Source organism: Limulus polyphemus, unplaced genomic scaffold, assembly GCF_000517525.1.
Source record: "Limulus polyphemus unplaced genomic scaffold, Limulus_polyphemus-2.1.2 Scaffold2407, whole genome shotgun sequence".
In the NCBI taxonomy this organism is placed as follows: Eukaryota; Metazoa; Arthropoda; class Merostomata; order Xiphosura; family Limulidae; genus Limulus; species Limulus polyphemus.
In genome coordinates, this window is record NW_013668017.1 from 75,340 (window position 1) to 92,467 (window position 17,128).

A 17,128-nucleotide genomic window follows, 5' to 3' on the forward strand; every position below is an offset into this window, starting at 1 on the left:
TGTAATTATTATTAGAGAGTCTCTGTATTTTAATATTGTAATTACTATTAGAGAACCTCTGTATTTTAATATTGTAATTACTATTAGAGTGCCTCTGTATTTTAATATTGCAATTACTATTAGAGAGACAGATATTATAATACTGTAATTACTATTAGAGAGCCTCTGTATTTTAATATTGTAATTACTATTAGAAAGCCTATGTATCTTAATATTGTAATTACTGTTAAAGAGCCTCTGTATTTTTCACAATAAATACAAATACAATAAAAAATACAATGGTTCTAATGATACTATGTGCTAGGTCACTTTGCTAAAAGAAATGGTGCAATATCTTATATAATACAACCAAACTAATAAAATAGACAGTATTTACCTTACTTCTCTTCAAACATATTATGCTTTGTCATGATCTGTACCCTCACCTGAGAGACTTCATACAAAGCTGTTGTTAACAGCTGGCCTCAGGTTACAACAGCAGGAATTTTTTTTATACATGAAACCAATTGTCAAAGCAATTCCAGTAACTTACAAGGAAAAAATCTCACAGAGTCATGAGACACAGTAAGTAAATTTCCAAAATTTAAAATACACATTAAAAAGGGATCTCTATTGCAAACATATCATGAGAAAAAAATTAATCCCAGATTTTAAATGATATATTTACAATTTTATTAGCTTCAGAAAATTCAAAATTGTAAAACAAAACATACAGAAAGTTGAATTTTACAGTTTTTGATAACCAAAAATTCAAACATTTTGAGCTTAAAATATGGAACTTGAACAAACTTTACAGTTTTCTGGCTGTGTTTTAGTTTCATAGTTTATATGTTATAATTTTCCAGGGCTTTACTTCTGTACCACTGTACTTTGTAATTCATCAAATTTGTCTTAACGGATTATTTTAATGGTTTGATTTTTCTTTGTGGTACATTTTCTAATCTCATGATTTTATAATTGAAAAACAAAGGCTTTGCTTCTGTTCTGTGGTATGTTTTTAATTTTGTAACTTGTATTGATTATAAATTAGTTTTGCTTTAATTTCATAACTTGTTATTGTATTTTTGTCACATTTCTTTAACAATGATTTTACTAAAATTGTAAAATGTTCTCTACTCATCTGTTTGTTGTACACGTGAGTATATTCATTAGACATGCGAGTCTTATTTTATTAGTCATTATGTTGTGCCATTGCAGTTTTACTGAAGGGTGTCATTTTCATGCAATTCCACTGGATCATATTTTAACTATGTAATTGGTTTTAAATTTAATGTCAGTTTAAGCACAAGCCTGATACAAGGGGGAAGAAGGTTTTAGTATGCATATATTTCCATAGTATATATAGTATATATTTCTTAATTGCAAAATTCTGAAATACCTCTAAGTTCTGATACTGGAGCACTAAATCTGGTATAGGTACAGTTGTTACTTTTATTAGCTTAGTCTGTCAAATAATTTATCTAATATTTCTTGGGATAGTTGTATTGTATCCTTCTTGACCTTGTGCTTGGGGGATAACTTGTAGTTATTACAAGGAGTAGAGATATTTCTGCATCCTGGTGTCATTTTCAGATTGGTCAGCTGTAAGGATAATGTGTATCATGAATGCAGTTTTGTCACTTTTAGTTTTGACCCTAAAGGATAAGACGTGTTGTAAAGTTTTCATCCTTGTACAACACTCCTTCTTTCTTCAACCTTTCCACAAACCACACATTGAGAATCACTGTACACTAGATAATTAGTTCATCTTGTACATTCTTCCTTCTCTATTTGTTTCAGTAAATAAAATATCTTTGGTTTATTTTTATTCTCAATTCAACATCATATCTTTCTCTTTAATTCCACCTGTCACAAATCACTGAACATCTCCTTCTATTGCACATTAGATCCACAAATCTCTCATCTTTGTGTCAATTAGGTAACTTGTGTGTAGGTGTAACTTTGTGTCACCACTGTATAACTAAAGGATAGTTTTAAAGTATTCAAACAAAGTGATAACATTAAAGAACTTACAAGTCATCAAATGAAGTGATATCTGGCCAATATAGACTCTTCTTTTCTAGTGAACATGGAAGATTATTCTTAAGCAGCAGCTTGATAAGAGCATGCAAATACAGTTGAATATTGGGTTCCAGAAATAAATCATTTCCTGAAAGAAAGATACTAATTATAAATAGTAATAGTCATTTACCAGCCTTTCAATCTTGTGCTTATTTAAACTGCATAAAAGCTACAGCTAACATCTAAAAATAATATTGGCATATCATTTCTTGAGATCTTAAAGATGTCAAGGAAACATGATAATTACTTTAAATAAGCCCTTTAGAAATGTTCATTAACCTTATCAAGTTTAAGATCTCTGACTGAAATGTTCGAAATAATACTTACCTATGTCGATTTTGTCATGCAAGTATACTGCACATGCTTTTTAAATATATATGCTCCTACCATATTACTTAAAACTATGTTCATTGTATAGTTGGTGGACTTATTCACATTTTTTCTCTAATAGGAGTACTGTGATAACGGTATGTTTTATTTATAATAAAAACACCACTGATGATAATGCATACAAGTAACAATGCCTCACATTAGCAGTTTCTGTTTTCCATTCATTACCATGAAACTTTATAATGTCAATGTTAATACTGTTACTTCTTACCAGCAAGAAACACTGCTGCTATATGACAAAACCTTGTAGTCACAGACATGGAGTTCATTATGTCTGATGTCAACAACTCCAGCAGATGACACCACTGTAGACATCTTGATATGGTACCAACAGTTTCTGGGTATGAAGAAGTAGCCTCAGCTCTTGACATTACAAACAAACAAAAAAAAACTCTCAACTCATTTTTTGAAATGGATATCTATATTTATATTCCTAACCACAAAAAATTACACCATAAAAGAAAATGATAATCTCACATGTGAGTATGTGTAAAGAGAAATTATTAAAATTATGGGCCTGTTATGTACTTTTAGAAATCAGTTAAATGGAATACACCAAAACAAGTTTTTTTCCTTGACTGCAAATAAACTGTATTCTCTCTTTTTTATTTCTAATCCCATATTTTAACAACTTGAATGTGAGTGTTTGATTTTTTTACTTTATCTGCTATATTGAATTTTCCTTAATATAAGTAATATTAATTATGTGATAATAATAAAAGAACCAGTTTATGGTTATCTCCAGCTTTCAGACAACAACAGACACAGTGCTGCATATAGCATTGCATTTTGATGTTGTCTATAATGAATAAATAATATTAGCAGACATTCTACCATATATTTTTTTAATAATATGCTATTATTAAGAAGTTACATTCAAGTTTAAAAAAGCCATAGCTGATTACTGCATAAACTTTGAAGACAATACGAATTGTATAATATCACTCGTCTATAAAGATTTCAGAAGGTGAAGATCAGGGACCCATTATACTAATATATATATATATATATATATATATATATATATATATAATACATAGTATTTACAAAACATTTGAATAAGAAATGTTATGCTAAGACACAACAAATACAGTTTTTTGTTGTTTGGATTGAACACTATGTCATTATGAAGTCTGTTAGTATGGATGTAATAATAAGACTTGCCTATAAGTAGAGGAAAGGGATTTGGGGCTAAAAATTAATCAAAAATCCTTGGCTAATATGTGGGTTATTTACAGTATTTAATACAGGTTTTAGCTTATTTGACCAGTCAAATGATCAACATGCTAAATTTGGTTTTATGATCACTAGTTTTAGGAATACTCGGTGCTAAAGTAGTTGAAATCAGATGCATATCAAGCTGAGAAATATGCAGTACCACCTAAAACTTCTTTGATGATATGTAAACTATTAATTTCTATTATTTTAAAAACTTTAAATTCAAGAATTTTATGTTTATACAGTTACAGATAATAAAAAAAAATCCCAATAGTTACTTTCATAAAGAAAAGGTTTGAAAAGTCAAAAAACCATTTCAATTGTTACTACACATTGTGACTATCATCTTTAGGTATTCTAACATTTTTTGATAACTTCATGCACCTACACTAGAGCAACTAAAAAGCAATTAAATTATTTTAGATCCAAACTTGTGACAATGTTACTACTTTAAATGTGGATATATTTATTGTTTGCATCTACTAGTATGAATTGGGGGGCCTTCTACAAAGTTTTACAATAAATTAGAGCAAAACTTAAGTACTTCATAACTAGTAAGTATTATTCTATGAGAGGAAGGAGTGTCTGCATAGCTTAATAGCACTATGCAGTTCAAGTATGAACTACTAAAGAGACTTAGAATTAGAAAAATAAAAAGGTGTAAACAACTGTGAGCCTGATGGCATTTTGAAATGAAAAATGTTTTGTGCATCACACCATTTTCAACTCAAAGTCTTTAACAGTAGTATAATTCATGCCTGTCTATGTACATGTTCTATTCTTGTAACATGATTAACAGGTTAAAATTTTGCAAAAAACATTACACTTAGGAAGATCAAAAACCTTTAATTAACTATTATTCATTTGCAATTATGATTAAGTACTTTTTTCAGACAAATAAGAAACGTTTTTAGTTTAAAAGGGGAATTTTCTATTCCTGGTGCAACTATAATTATATCTGTAAAAGGTTAAAAGTGCACACATAACTGTATTTTTACCTATACAAGAAGCAAAGTAGCAAACTGCTGATTAGTGTTCCAGTCTCACTAATAAAACTTAAATGCCACTAGAAAAAGCTTGCTGGCAGACATTTCAAAATGAGGGTTTGCAGGTTCTTACAGTCAAATATCAATACCTTTATGATACATGCATTTAAAGTCATTTATATTTAAAGATTCTGAATACAGAAGGTTACTAGAATTGTAATTAATGAAAATGCAAGTTTGTAAGCCCATTTCAGTTACATGGTGTATTCAGGCTACATCTACAAGGAAAAAGGGAGAGCGGGACAACGGTTTAACCTAATTTGACTGGTTACTAAGGTTATTAGCACGTGGGCCAACACTAATACCATCACTTCTAAGTTGGTGAGTATGCATGTATTTTAAATTTTACAACAACACAAGTATTTTTTGCCAATGTTATATGACCATGAAATCTTAAATAAAAGGATTATTTTATTTCACAGGTCAGAAATACTGGAGGTAATAATAAATTTTAAATCACATAAAAAACAATTTCCCCTCTTAACTTGTCCATGACCAATACAAACATTCAGCCTATTAGCTTCTAATGTTTAGCCAACTTAACTTTCAGTATTCAAAAACACAGCTTTTAAATGAAAATAATTTCTCTTTTTTTTGTAGGGTGACCATAGGCTTTTATAAATATAGGTGCTTGAGGCCTAGATACAGCAATTTCGACCAAAACTGAGGATCTTTTAATTTTTGTAAAATAATCAAAATAAAAACACTGTTAAATGTAATTAAAATAAATTTTGACATAAAAATGTTTGAAAAGAAAACATGACACAGAAGATTTATACATAAAAATGTGATATATAAATACTTAGTAAAATTTAAAACATGAAATAATTAATCATAACACAGGTACAGTTAATTTTAGAGAAGAAAAATATTTCTAGCAGCAATCTCAAATTTGGTATTGGGAATAAAAATAGCTAGCAACTATTTGCTGGTGCTTTCAAAGTGAAAGTCAAGGTCTGCTATACTTTGTTTTTCTAGATATAACACACACAAGTATCAAAATTTTTTAAGTATACATTTTTGCTTTCCACAACTTCCACAGTTACTGATGCAAGTTAATGAATAAAAAAATCCTCAAGTTGAAAAAAATAAAACACTAGGGAAAATGTCACTGAGAAAAGTTTACAGTAACTTACCCATTTTTATTCTGTTTGTACAGATGAATAACTGGCATCATGGCCCAATATACAGGTAATACTGGAGTTGCACTGCATTCAACAGTTAGGCTATCCAATAAGTGGCTCTTTTGTTCCATCTGCCATCTTTGGAATTAAAGCAATAAGTTTAAAAACAAATATCTATAGTAGAATATTTCTCTAAATTAATATGCAATGGTTTGGACAATTTCCTTTGTCAGCTTTTGCAGGGGATGTTAATACTTCATAAGAAAGAAAAAGTAAGTTCAATAATAAACAATGTAGGAACAAAACTACTCTTTAACAAGAATTTATAAAAATGAAGATTATTGCACAACAAAAAAGTAACATGGATTGAATGTAATGTAATATAAGACATTGATTTGTAGACCAACAATAATGTTTTGTTTCCACAATTAATATATGATTCATTGAATCATACATGTGTGTGCTATAAAAAAACTGAAAAACCTATTGTTCACTGAAGAATGTGTGGCATCTTAAAATTCCACAACTAATATGAGTAAGGTTTAAATTCATTTCTTATGATTTTTTATTTTAGGATAACATATTTTTAAATTGTAAGTGAAACATCCAAACTGTGTAAATAAAACCAAGTAAGTACTTTAAAATGTGCATCCATTTTATTTATGTTATGTAAATACTTTTGGTCTTATGAAAATACAGTACAAAAACTCCATTTATGTCCTGTAGTAAATGTATTTTCTTGTGTTTAGGAAAATCAGGCCTAATATAAAGAACAGCTACTAATGTCATTTTAAATTTCCAGAAAAAAGTTGAATAAAAACATTTCTGATTTCTCATAAGAACAGTTATAAACAACTGTCACCTATTATACAGTAGTGTATAGTCCATCAAACATGCTAAGTGAAATAAATTTTGCAAAATCAAGCTTGACCAACAATGAGGCAGAAAAGTGCAGTTGAGGCAGTCAAACATCAGTAAATTCCTTTGAGAGCCAGTCAAAATTAAGATCATTCATGAAGTGAATTCATACCATATTCATAGAATAATCATTGGTAAAAATCAGTTAGATTACCAACTTGTAATATGTAGAAAAGCCAGCGCATTTTGGTAATACTATGTTCCAACAATGGCTTTTATGTCATGTTGCTTAGCAACAAAAGTATAACCAATTATTGTTGTTAGTCTATGTACTGAAAGTATAAAATGAAATGTATAGACAACAAAACTGAAAATTATTTGTTGATTTCTTAATTTAGTCTCCACTGATTAGAGGTTTGTTTTTTATTCAAAACATTAGTGACATAAAAGAAAATAGCTTAATTCAGAAACGATTATGTTGAAAATTGAATTGATACTTTTACTTTCATGATAAATTCTATGCACTTAGCTCTAGGCTACATGATCCCATACTACGTCTTTAATCTTATTATATCAACACTCACTAAGGTTTCGTGGCACCCCATCCCCCTCACGGCTACCTTGCACCCCATCACTAAAATCATAATGGGCAGACAGTAATGGAAATATTCTATCTGGATAAATTCATCTTGGCTTTTATGACACCTCCTACTTTGAGAAATCAAATATGACATGACATGACACACACTGGCTTTTATATAGGTTAAATACAATATTTACAACACTAAAAATTATGATTATAAACTATTATGAAAATCAAATAACAGTTTTAATAAAAACATTCATTTACTTTTATCTGTGTTAAATTTACCTAGATTTCTCAATGGAAAGAATATTGGCTAAAGTAGCAACGTAAGCACCAGAAACACTAGGTAACTGTTCAAATGTCTCCTGTAGCAGTTTCCAGTCTGATACCTGAATAATGTCCCCTACAGCTGATTTCACTATGGTCCTCTCTCCTAGCTCTATCTGTGATATACCTGATGACAAATCATAGTTTTCCCTAAGGAAAGACATTAAATGTAATACTAGCATATGTAAATGGTAACAATCTTACCAAATGTGACATTTACTTAACGTCAGAGCATGTGACACCAAAAACACAATCACACAGTTATATTATGTCTCAAACTGAGGGCATATCCTTACTCTAAAACACCTGATACTTGAAGTCACAACACACATACACAAAAAACTGTATAAATCAATTTTATCTACTGAATTCAAGAAAAAAAAGTTCTTACTTTTAATGACTTCTCTGAGAAAAAAAAATAAACGTTTCACCAATACACAGTATATGTTTACATGAATATTGATAAAACATGGATATTGATGAAATACAGCTGAACGTTTCACCAATACACAGTATATGTTTACATGGATATTGATGAAATACAGCTGAACGTTTCACCAATACAAAGTATATGTTTAGATGAATATTGATGAAATACAGTTTAACTTTAAATTTGTCACCAACATATAGTTTTTGTTTACATGAATACTGAAGAAACATACACTAAACATTAACACAGCATTTGTTTAGATGGATGCTAATGAAACATAAATTTATCATTAAAACAGTGTTTGTTTATATGGATACTGTTTCTTGTTTCAAAAGATATCATACTGGATGGTAGTATCTTTATAATTTTAGTTATTAGTATTAAATAGCAACTATTATGTTACTTAGAACAGTCAAATTATCAAAAAACAAAACACAATACATTCTTGAAAGACATAATACTATACACAACATCAAAAAGTACACACCAATCCTTTAATAAATTGTATGAAATGAATTAAACAGTATCTAAATGACACTTGTTAAAATATAACTTACAAAAATACATTAGGATGAAAAATTACTCTCTTCAGCAACTCCAACACCATGTATTCATCACCCTGGCTTATTCTTGTTACCAGCACAAGTGCAACCTTGTGATACAGTTTCAGATCTCCACAAGCCTAAAGAAAAACGTTTGTTCAATAAAATACATGTATCAAAATGGTTAATATATGTTTTAGATTTACTTTTCAACTTTACATGAATAACAATGATAAAACCAGAAAACAGAATAGGTATCCAGTATTTCACATTTACTACTATACTTAGACTTTCTATTGATGTCTGCAAATGTCAAATTATGAAAAACAACAATAATCTAATGACAAACAAATTACTAACCTGTTCAATGGCTAATGTCACCAGGTGATAGAGAAGATTAAGTTCCAGTTTTGAAAACCAGTGAACAGTCCATGTTGGCTTTTTAAGCAGGTCCTGTAGGTACTGAACAATGCTGGAGTTACATAGGAGAGCTTCATACACCTTGTCAGAGAAAAGTAATTACATTCAACAAACATGAATTTTTATATCTGTCAAATCCAAATTGACTTGAAACAAATGACCAGGTTCTGCATTTCAAAAGTGAAAGTCTGTGATAACTTAGAATTTGTTTTCATGTAGTAAACTACAAATATATTAAATGGACATGAATTTGCAGCTTTTTCAGATTGTGTATTAACTTTTTATTTTCAAAATTATAACCTAAAATATGTAGTAAGATAAAGCAAAAATGTACATAAAAAAAACCAATGAAAAATGCATAAGTACCAAAGAACAAATAATGCTTGGAGACAGCTTGAATGGGTAATGAAGAAAAACTTTAATACAAGTTTAACATAAGAGCAAATGTACAACATTTCGGGGTTTTGTCATCATCAGGTCCACTCAAGCCATCTCCAACCATTATTAGTCTCAAAGTGGGTTCCTCGTCATCGAATTTGAAAGAATAAATGCATTATTATTTCTGTCAATTGTTTACTTCCACTCCTTATGCAAAAAAAAAAGTATAATTTTGGTGTTTTTATTTGCATGATCTTAGCAAATATCTTAGCTATGCCAAACATAGTCCTATTTGATAGCAAGAGAAACCATACAGTTTAGTCAAATGAGAAGTCAGAAAAAAAGGTTTTTACAATTGTGTTTCTTGTGCTTCAAGTAATAAAATTGGAGATGTGGAGAAAAATGCAAGACTTGAAATAAGCATGCAAGATGTTGAGATAAATTACCTAGCTGTGTTCCTAACAATGGCAATTTAAAACAGCAAGCAGAGATATACTTGATAATTTTTTTATTTGTTTTGCTTTATGCCATTGGTAAAGTATAATTTTAATACACTGAACAAACTAGGTAGTTACCTTTAACCTATTATGACTGATGAGCAGTTCTCCAGCATCAAGTGTACTCTTGCTAATAAAATTTCCAAATGTAGGGGAAAACAGTAATTCTAAATCTATTTCAAAATTTGCTTTATTGACAAATATTTTAGAAATATTTTGTAACGTCATAACATTTATTGTGTAATTCATAAAGAAAATCCTTTTTTGTTATATTTTAACTTTCATCTCGGCACAGCTTTGAGGGGTATCACTTGTAAACAACATTATCATCAATTTTTATGCCCATCCTAAAGTATAGGATTATATTTACTCAGAAACTGTCAACCCTTGGAAACAGACTTATTCATGTTTTGTTTCTTGCATGACTTTCCATTCCTGTCAGTGACCTTATTTTTGCAACCCTGTGTGGCAAGCCTTTTAACATATCCCAGCACATGAGTTAGACAGTAATTAATAGGTAAGATTCTTATCTACATCAAAGTAAAGTAAATAAAGTGGGGAAAGCAGTTATTTATGGTTGCTGAGAAAGTGGCTGGCAATAATTCTTAGAGGGGTGACTAAAGGATTCTATAAATATAAGGTTTATAAAACTTAGAAACAAACAAGGGAATGTTTTTATAGTTTGTTTTGACATTCTTTTTGTGTGTTATGTTTGTATGAAAACTACAGGAATATTTTTCTATTAGAAGGCATCAGGTAACAATATTTATAGGATTAGTGAATGTGGTATGCTAGGAATACTGTAAAAGCAAACTATTAAAATATAGAAATGAGTGATTAACTTGAGTAGTTGACTGACTATAAGCATAAATTACATCAATTACTGCCATTTGAAATAACTGATGAATAAAAATTATGACTGAAACAATCATCAAAATAACAACTAAACAGCACAAGTATTTTCAATTATTCCAACTATCCAAGTAATTGAAATATTGTCCCTATGATTTCTCACTATCTTCATTTAATTTAAGATTGTTCAGTTCAATCAATCAGTTTATCATCTCAAAAAAGAATTAACTAATCAAAAGTAGTATTTCCTATAACTATTTTTGATTTTTCGAACTATCCAAGTATCATGTGATAAAAATAATTTAGTTGAATGTAATCGAGTAATGAGCCCAACAATTTTTTTTTTCAATAAACAGCATTTCACAGCAAATTTCCAAAAATTCATAACCTAAAATATTATACAAATATTAATAAGCCTAACAATTTATTGATTAGAAAGTCACATCAGATGACATAAAATCTTTTTTATTTTGTGTATTGGTAAAGTTATTACTACTAAAAAAACACATACAAGTAGAACTCCCGAGTTAGTGAAGACAAACAATAATTATAAGAAAAACTGAGCTTGACCAAAACTGTGTTTAGGATATAAGTGCAAGTTGTGTTTCACTGGTCAACGGTTTTATTGTTCATTGGTGCTTTATGTTACTTTAGTGGCTACATAACTGCTTCAATGAGTAAATCTAAATAACTGAGGAAAATCAAACCAGCTAGAACTCACTGGACATATAAAATGGAACTCTGATCAATAACATTCAGTTTTATCTATTACTTTTATATTTTCCAATAGCTGCTTTCCCTGTATGTCAAAGACTGTAGATACAGACAAGAAAATTACTATGCTATTATTCGAACAACATCGACACAAAAAATTGGATACACTAGTAATACTTTAGGTATACAGTAAAAAAAATGCTGAATCTCTTTTTTTTAGAAACAATAAATTTCCAAAATTCATAACCTAAAATATACAAATATTCACCCTTTCACTGTGGGTGAGTCGAAAATATTTCCAAGTGCTCCCACCCCCCTCACACTGCGACTAGGACAAATGTTTCCCATCGTAATTCAAAATTGCCACCCGTGACGCATGGGAGTAAAATGAGCTGGAAAGTATTTATTGGCATCCCACCTAGTGTTGATATATGGTTTCCCTCAATGTTTTTCACTCAGCCCTTCAGTAACCAACAAGATGCCTAAGTGGAATGTACGACATCTTCGTGCCAACCGTGCTCAAGTCGCCAGAGTGGCGAGTAGTAACCCTAATTACTATGCAAATATGCTTGGTGTGCTTAACTCACATAACTTAAAAGATAGTGAAAGTCAAGTGGTACTCAAATGAGACAAGAGGATGCTAGCTCTCCATCTAGTGATGATAGTTAAGATGATGAACTTGGATCCAGCAGAGGAAGGCATAAACAGCACTGACAATGGGAAAAGTTTGTCCCAGTTGCAGTGTGAGAAGGTGAGAACACTGAAAAATATACATCCCAGCCTCAGTGAATGTGTTAAATCAAATTATATATTATGTATAAAGTGTATACCAAATTTCCTGAAATTGGATAACACAGTTTGATTGTGAAAACAAAAACAGAGAGAAGTAACAGTGATATCCTGCTCATTTGGAAAAGGTGTACGACTTCAAAATATTTAACTTTTTTCACATCACTATGTATGGTAGTACTTAATAGTATGGACTGTGATGAAACAAAATGATGGCCATAAAAATCGGCCACTTAAAATCACCTTTAAAATGACTAAATATTAACAATGACTATTTCAGAATAGTGACTAAACAAAACTAAAGCCTCTTCATTGTACTTATAGAGCCATTTAAATTACTATATGCATGTTTATGAAGTGAATCAAAATTTCACTATTTGAACAAATTTTCCTCTAAGTAAGAGGCCTTTCCAGATAAGTTTACACAAAAAATGATGAAGTTTATCACTCTAATTCTTTCACAAAACTCTTCCGTCTGGGGTCCCAATGATTGCTTTCTTGTGCCGAAAAGGATACTAGACATATGTACAAAATGGACAATGCATTACTTTGTGCACATATTTAGATTTAAGGGTACACTGGTAGAGATTCTGAGGAGAAATAACATTGAATCAGGTATAAACACACACCATGGTTGGTATTCCTGGTGCACAAAAATATAGCTAATAAAAAGGAAACAAACATGTATAAAAAAAACTTTAAATTTTATAAAGACAAGTAGGGATTGATATATAATGTTTTAATGCTACAAAAAAGTATTGAAACAAGAAAGTCAAAACTACAAAAACTGAGATACTTAAAATTTAAAACATTTTATTCCTACTTTAGCAAATCACTATATTTATGTTAGTCTGAGTCAAAGTAGAGATAATTATATAACAATTCCTAATTGTCATTATAAAATCAAAACTTTTAAAATTATATTTGTGTGTATATATATATACATATTATTAAGTAAAGTACTACTTAATAGTAGGGATCGTGATGAAACAAAATGGCTGCCATAAAAACACCCGTTTAATACCACCTTTAAAATGTCTGAAAATTAACAATGACTATTTCACAGTACTGGCTGAGCAAAACCAAAGCTTATTGTACTTATAAAGTAGAGATTGATATGTATATATAACCTAACTAGCTATAGTAATATTAAAATTTACAAAAATTGTCTTTACTTTGGTAAATCACTGTAATTATGTTAGTCTGAGCCAAAGTAGAGATCCCTTTTTTAAATTTTAAGCAACTCAGTTTTTAGTTTTGATTTTCTTGTTTCAATATTTTTGTTCCATTAAAACTTTCTATATTACTATAGCTAGTTAGGTTATATATACATATCAATCCCTACTTTAAAATTTTTTTTTTATCATACTTGTATATATACAACTAGAAGACACAAAATGCTCAAACCAAACAAACAAAGTTACATTAAAAAATAGCACATAAATGGTGCCAGTGAGAGCAACAGAAGTCATGCACTCAGCAACGGACATTGGCTGTCCATCAGGGGATGAAGAATAGGGAACCATGACAAAAACAACAAGCTGGTAAATGATGCATGTGTAAAATGTTCATCAGATTTTGGTGGTCTCACATTGTGATAGGTCACCAAGATATCAGGGGAAAAAATACTGCTTTGAAATGCTCTCCTAATTTTATGACATCAATCTTTCCAGAGAATGAACTGTCAGTCCACGAAGAGTTCACTCTCAATGGTTTTAACGTCCTATCACAGGCTGACCCAGAGGATGGGATTACAATTCATCATGACAGCACCATCCATTATGAATTTTATGATGGCTCAAAGTGGAACAAAAACCATTGCAAGATATAAATCATCCAGATATCTCGATCAAACTCAGCCACACAAATCCGAGTGACAAATATGTACATGAATGGTAACATGGGCTACACAGGACATCATGCTGAAGATTAGAGGTTTCTGCCAGACCTGTCTGACATTCTTTGTTTCTCACAGTTGGAGACTTCAATACCAGACATTCCACTTAAGATGCAGAAAAAAAAAACACTTATGGCAAAGGTTTACATTCTGTTTTCCACAGTATAGTCACCAACATAATGCTTCTTAACATGGGTGAACCTACAAAAACAAAAGCATCAAATGTTAATGTGACACAGACTCCTGTATAAATCTTGTTTTTGTTAATTCCACTTTGAGTGTCATCTCAACCTGGCATAGAGGACATAATGAACAACAAATAGACAGTGCCACTAACATAATATTTGTAAATGACTCCCAGACATTACTGTGAAACAAATTAACATTTTTGAGGAAATTTTACAATTGCTTCAGGATTTTCTTAATTGAAAAGAGTTTCAGAATAAAGTTATAGCAAATTCTCAAGTTTAAGTAGACATATACATGTAGAAAAGAAGTGCCAAGGAGACACCTGTATTGCAAAATACCAGGAACTAGGAAGTTCGAGTTAGCAATGTCAGTGGTATAGTTGCATAAAGGCATTCCCTAGCAAACAAGTGCACGAGCACCTAAGACAAATCGGATTACTGACTTTCCTAACTCGCTAGCACTTGTAGTTAAACAAAAGTGGTACCTTGAGGCAATATCGCCTACAGGACACAGGTGTAGCAGTTTTGGTTATGGGTTTGGATCAGCCCTGGAATTCCCCTAAAGCAACCAACAGAGTGGCAAGACTACTTGCGGGTTGTGCTGGATACTATTTGGAGGGTCAAAAGAATACTAAGAAATTACAGTTTATAAACCCATGTCTGGAGCTGAAAAACCAGTTTCTCCAGGGTTCAGAAAGTTCCTCTAGAAGTTCTGAACTTCCTGAGTTATGGAGGTTTCTAACATCAGTATGTTTACCAGTCCAACTCTGCTGTAAGTATAGTTTATGGGTCCTCTCTTGATTAGTGTAAGTAACTTTAAAGGAATATTATGTTAAACTAAGAAGAAGTGTATCTACGTGTAATGCTGGAGAGCCATGTTAACGGCACTCCTTAATCAGTTAGTGTAAGTAACTTTAAAGGAATATTATGTTAAACTAAGAAGAAGTGTATCTATGTGTAATGCTGGAGAGCCATGTTAACGGCACTCCTTAATCAGTTAGTGTAAGTAACTATAAAGGAATATTATGTTAAACTAAGAAGAAATGTATCTGTGTGTAATGCTGGAGAGCCTATGTTAACATTGCTCAAAGTGTATAATGATTAACAGTGTTTGTAAAAGTGTTTAATGGTTAACGAACTTTTGATCTATATTGGATGTTAGTTAGAAATGATTAATAAATGTTGTTATAATTGTTCAATGTTGGTCTGGGACTCTGTTTCTTTATTCTAACCTCGAGTTAGCGACTTGTGGCTCCACTCGTCATGACAAATCCTCTAAATAAATAAATTTGGTGTAATGGGTAGTTTTAATTGAAACTCCAACAATTAAGCCCACGAGGGTGCTACTCGTAACAACTGCAAAAAAATTCAGAGTTGTTTGTCCCCTGATGGAAGGTAGTGAGCAAAGCAACTGCACAGTAACACCATCTCTTGGATGTACATGCCAGACTGTGCAGGGCTAAAGTTAAATGTGGAAGTTGACAAACTTGCACAAGAAGCCTGTACATGAAATCCCACACAAATCTACTGGCAGGATATCGACCTCCTCTGCACTTGTAAGATAAAAGTGACAACCATGGAAGGTCTTCATTAACAGAGAGGGTTAGAGACTTCTGGAAAACGAAGTACCATGTGGTGTAGGCAGGAAAAGCCAACAATGGGATATAAATAAGGCAATGCTCAGCCAGAAAGACAATAATGGTACTCTCTTCTACCTCCTGTAAGACAGACAGTCTCCACTAGGAGTCAGCATCTAGTGGTGCAACCCCTGGGATTGTTATGTACTACTCAGCTCATCAATCTAAGCTAAGGACACTTTTATATTCAACAATCATAACATTTTATACAAGCTTCAGTTACTTTCACACATCAGTGCTTTTCATGTGTAAATTAGAGGTTCTGTCCTTAAAAGTAAAGTTAAACATGTTACTAATTTTAGAACAAAATCTCCATAATATCTATATCTATTTAGCCAAATATACAATACATTTATACCAACAAAGTTATTTTTTTATAGCTAATAAAAAACACCTACCTCTTGCTTAGGATGAGAGTGTATACGAGCAAGCAATGAGAGGAGGTTTGACACAGACATTAGCATTGGAAAAGGGCTGTTAACCTTCAAGACAGGTGACAGATCTCCTGACCACATGACACTACCAAGTGATACAAGTGTTTCACTGTTTCTTTGCATTCCATTCTGCCCAGGATACAGCAGAGTGGAAAAAGTGCTGAAAAAAAATTTAAACAAATTACTACTCATTTGTGGTAAATATAGGAACAGTTGATTATGGAGTAAATATGTTAATATTCTATAATTCAGAGGAATATTTATTATATTTCAATTGATTAATAAGCACTTTTCCCATTATAATTTTAATATATGTGAACTTAAGGAAAAAGGTAACTGAGTTGAGAGCACAAATGAACTGACAATGATGTATCTTATAGTTTTTAACAAAACGTTTTTTACCAACATCCAAAATCATGATTAGAAACACCGTTGTCAATACGGCAATGTGTTAAAGGTAATAAGGTGATTATAAGAAGCACAATATTCCCTAACACATTTTAGTTGTTCTTTTGGTTTAAAATAATCCATCTGCAGTATTTCAATGTTGACTGTGATATAATACTGTATTTTCATTTACTTTTAATAGCCACAAGTTCAGTTACTTTTCTTGGGCCACAAAGTGCAACCACCGAAGAAGGAATAAGCAAATATAACTAAGTAGAAAAGGGTAGAGATGGGAGAATGGTCATTATATATAAAACTACAGTAGATTCTTTACATTAATACCTTCTTTATAA

At 31.1% G+C, this 17,128-nt stretch overlaps 1 protein-coding gene across 3 annotated transcripts in view; it reads right to left on the reverse strand.

Annotated features, from left to right (window-relative positions):
- The window catches only part of LOC106466873 (RNA polymerase II-associated protein 1-like), a 120,245-nt gene that overhangs the window by 14,106 nt on the left and 89,011 nt on the right, over nucleotides 1–17,128 (reverse strand). For all 3 annotated transcript variants that reach the window (XM_022394944.1, XM_022394942.1, XM_022394943.1), the window contains exons 24-30: nucleotides 16,353–16,548; nucleotides 8,943–9,083; nucleotides 8,598–8,722; nucleotides 7,569–7,760; nucleotides 5,852–5,977; nucleotides 2,663–2,814; nucleotides 2,014–2,149 (exon numbers count right to left, since the gene is read on the reverse strand). In XM_022394944.1, the coding sequence (XP_022250652.1) occupies nucleotides 2,014–2,149; nucleotides 2,663–2,814; nucleotides 5,852–5,977; nucleotides 7,569–7,760; nucleotides 8,598–8,722; nucleotides 8,943–9,083; nucleotides 16,353–16,548 (1,068 nt within the window). The remainder of the gene's footprint in view (nucleotides 1–2,013; nucleotides 2,150–2,662; nucleotides 2,815–5,851; nucleotides 5,978–7,568; nucleotides 7,761–8,597; nucleotides 8,723–8,942; nucleotides 9,084–16,352; nucleotides 16,549–17,128) is intronic.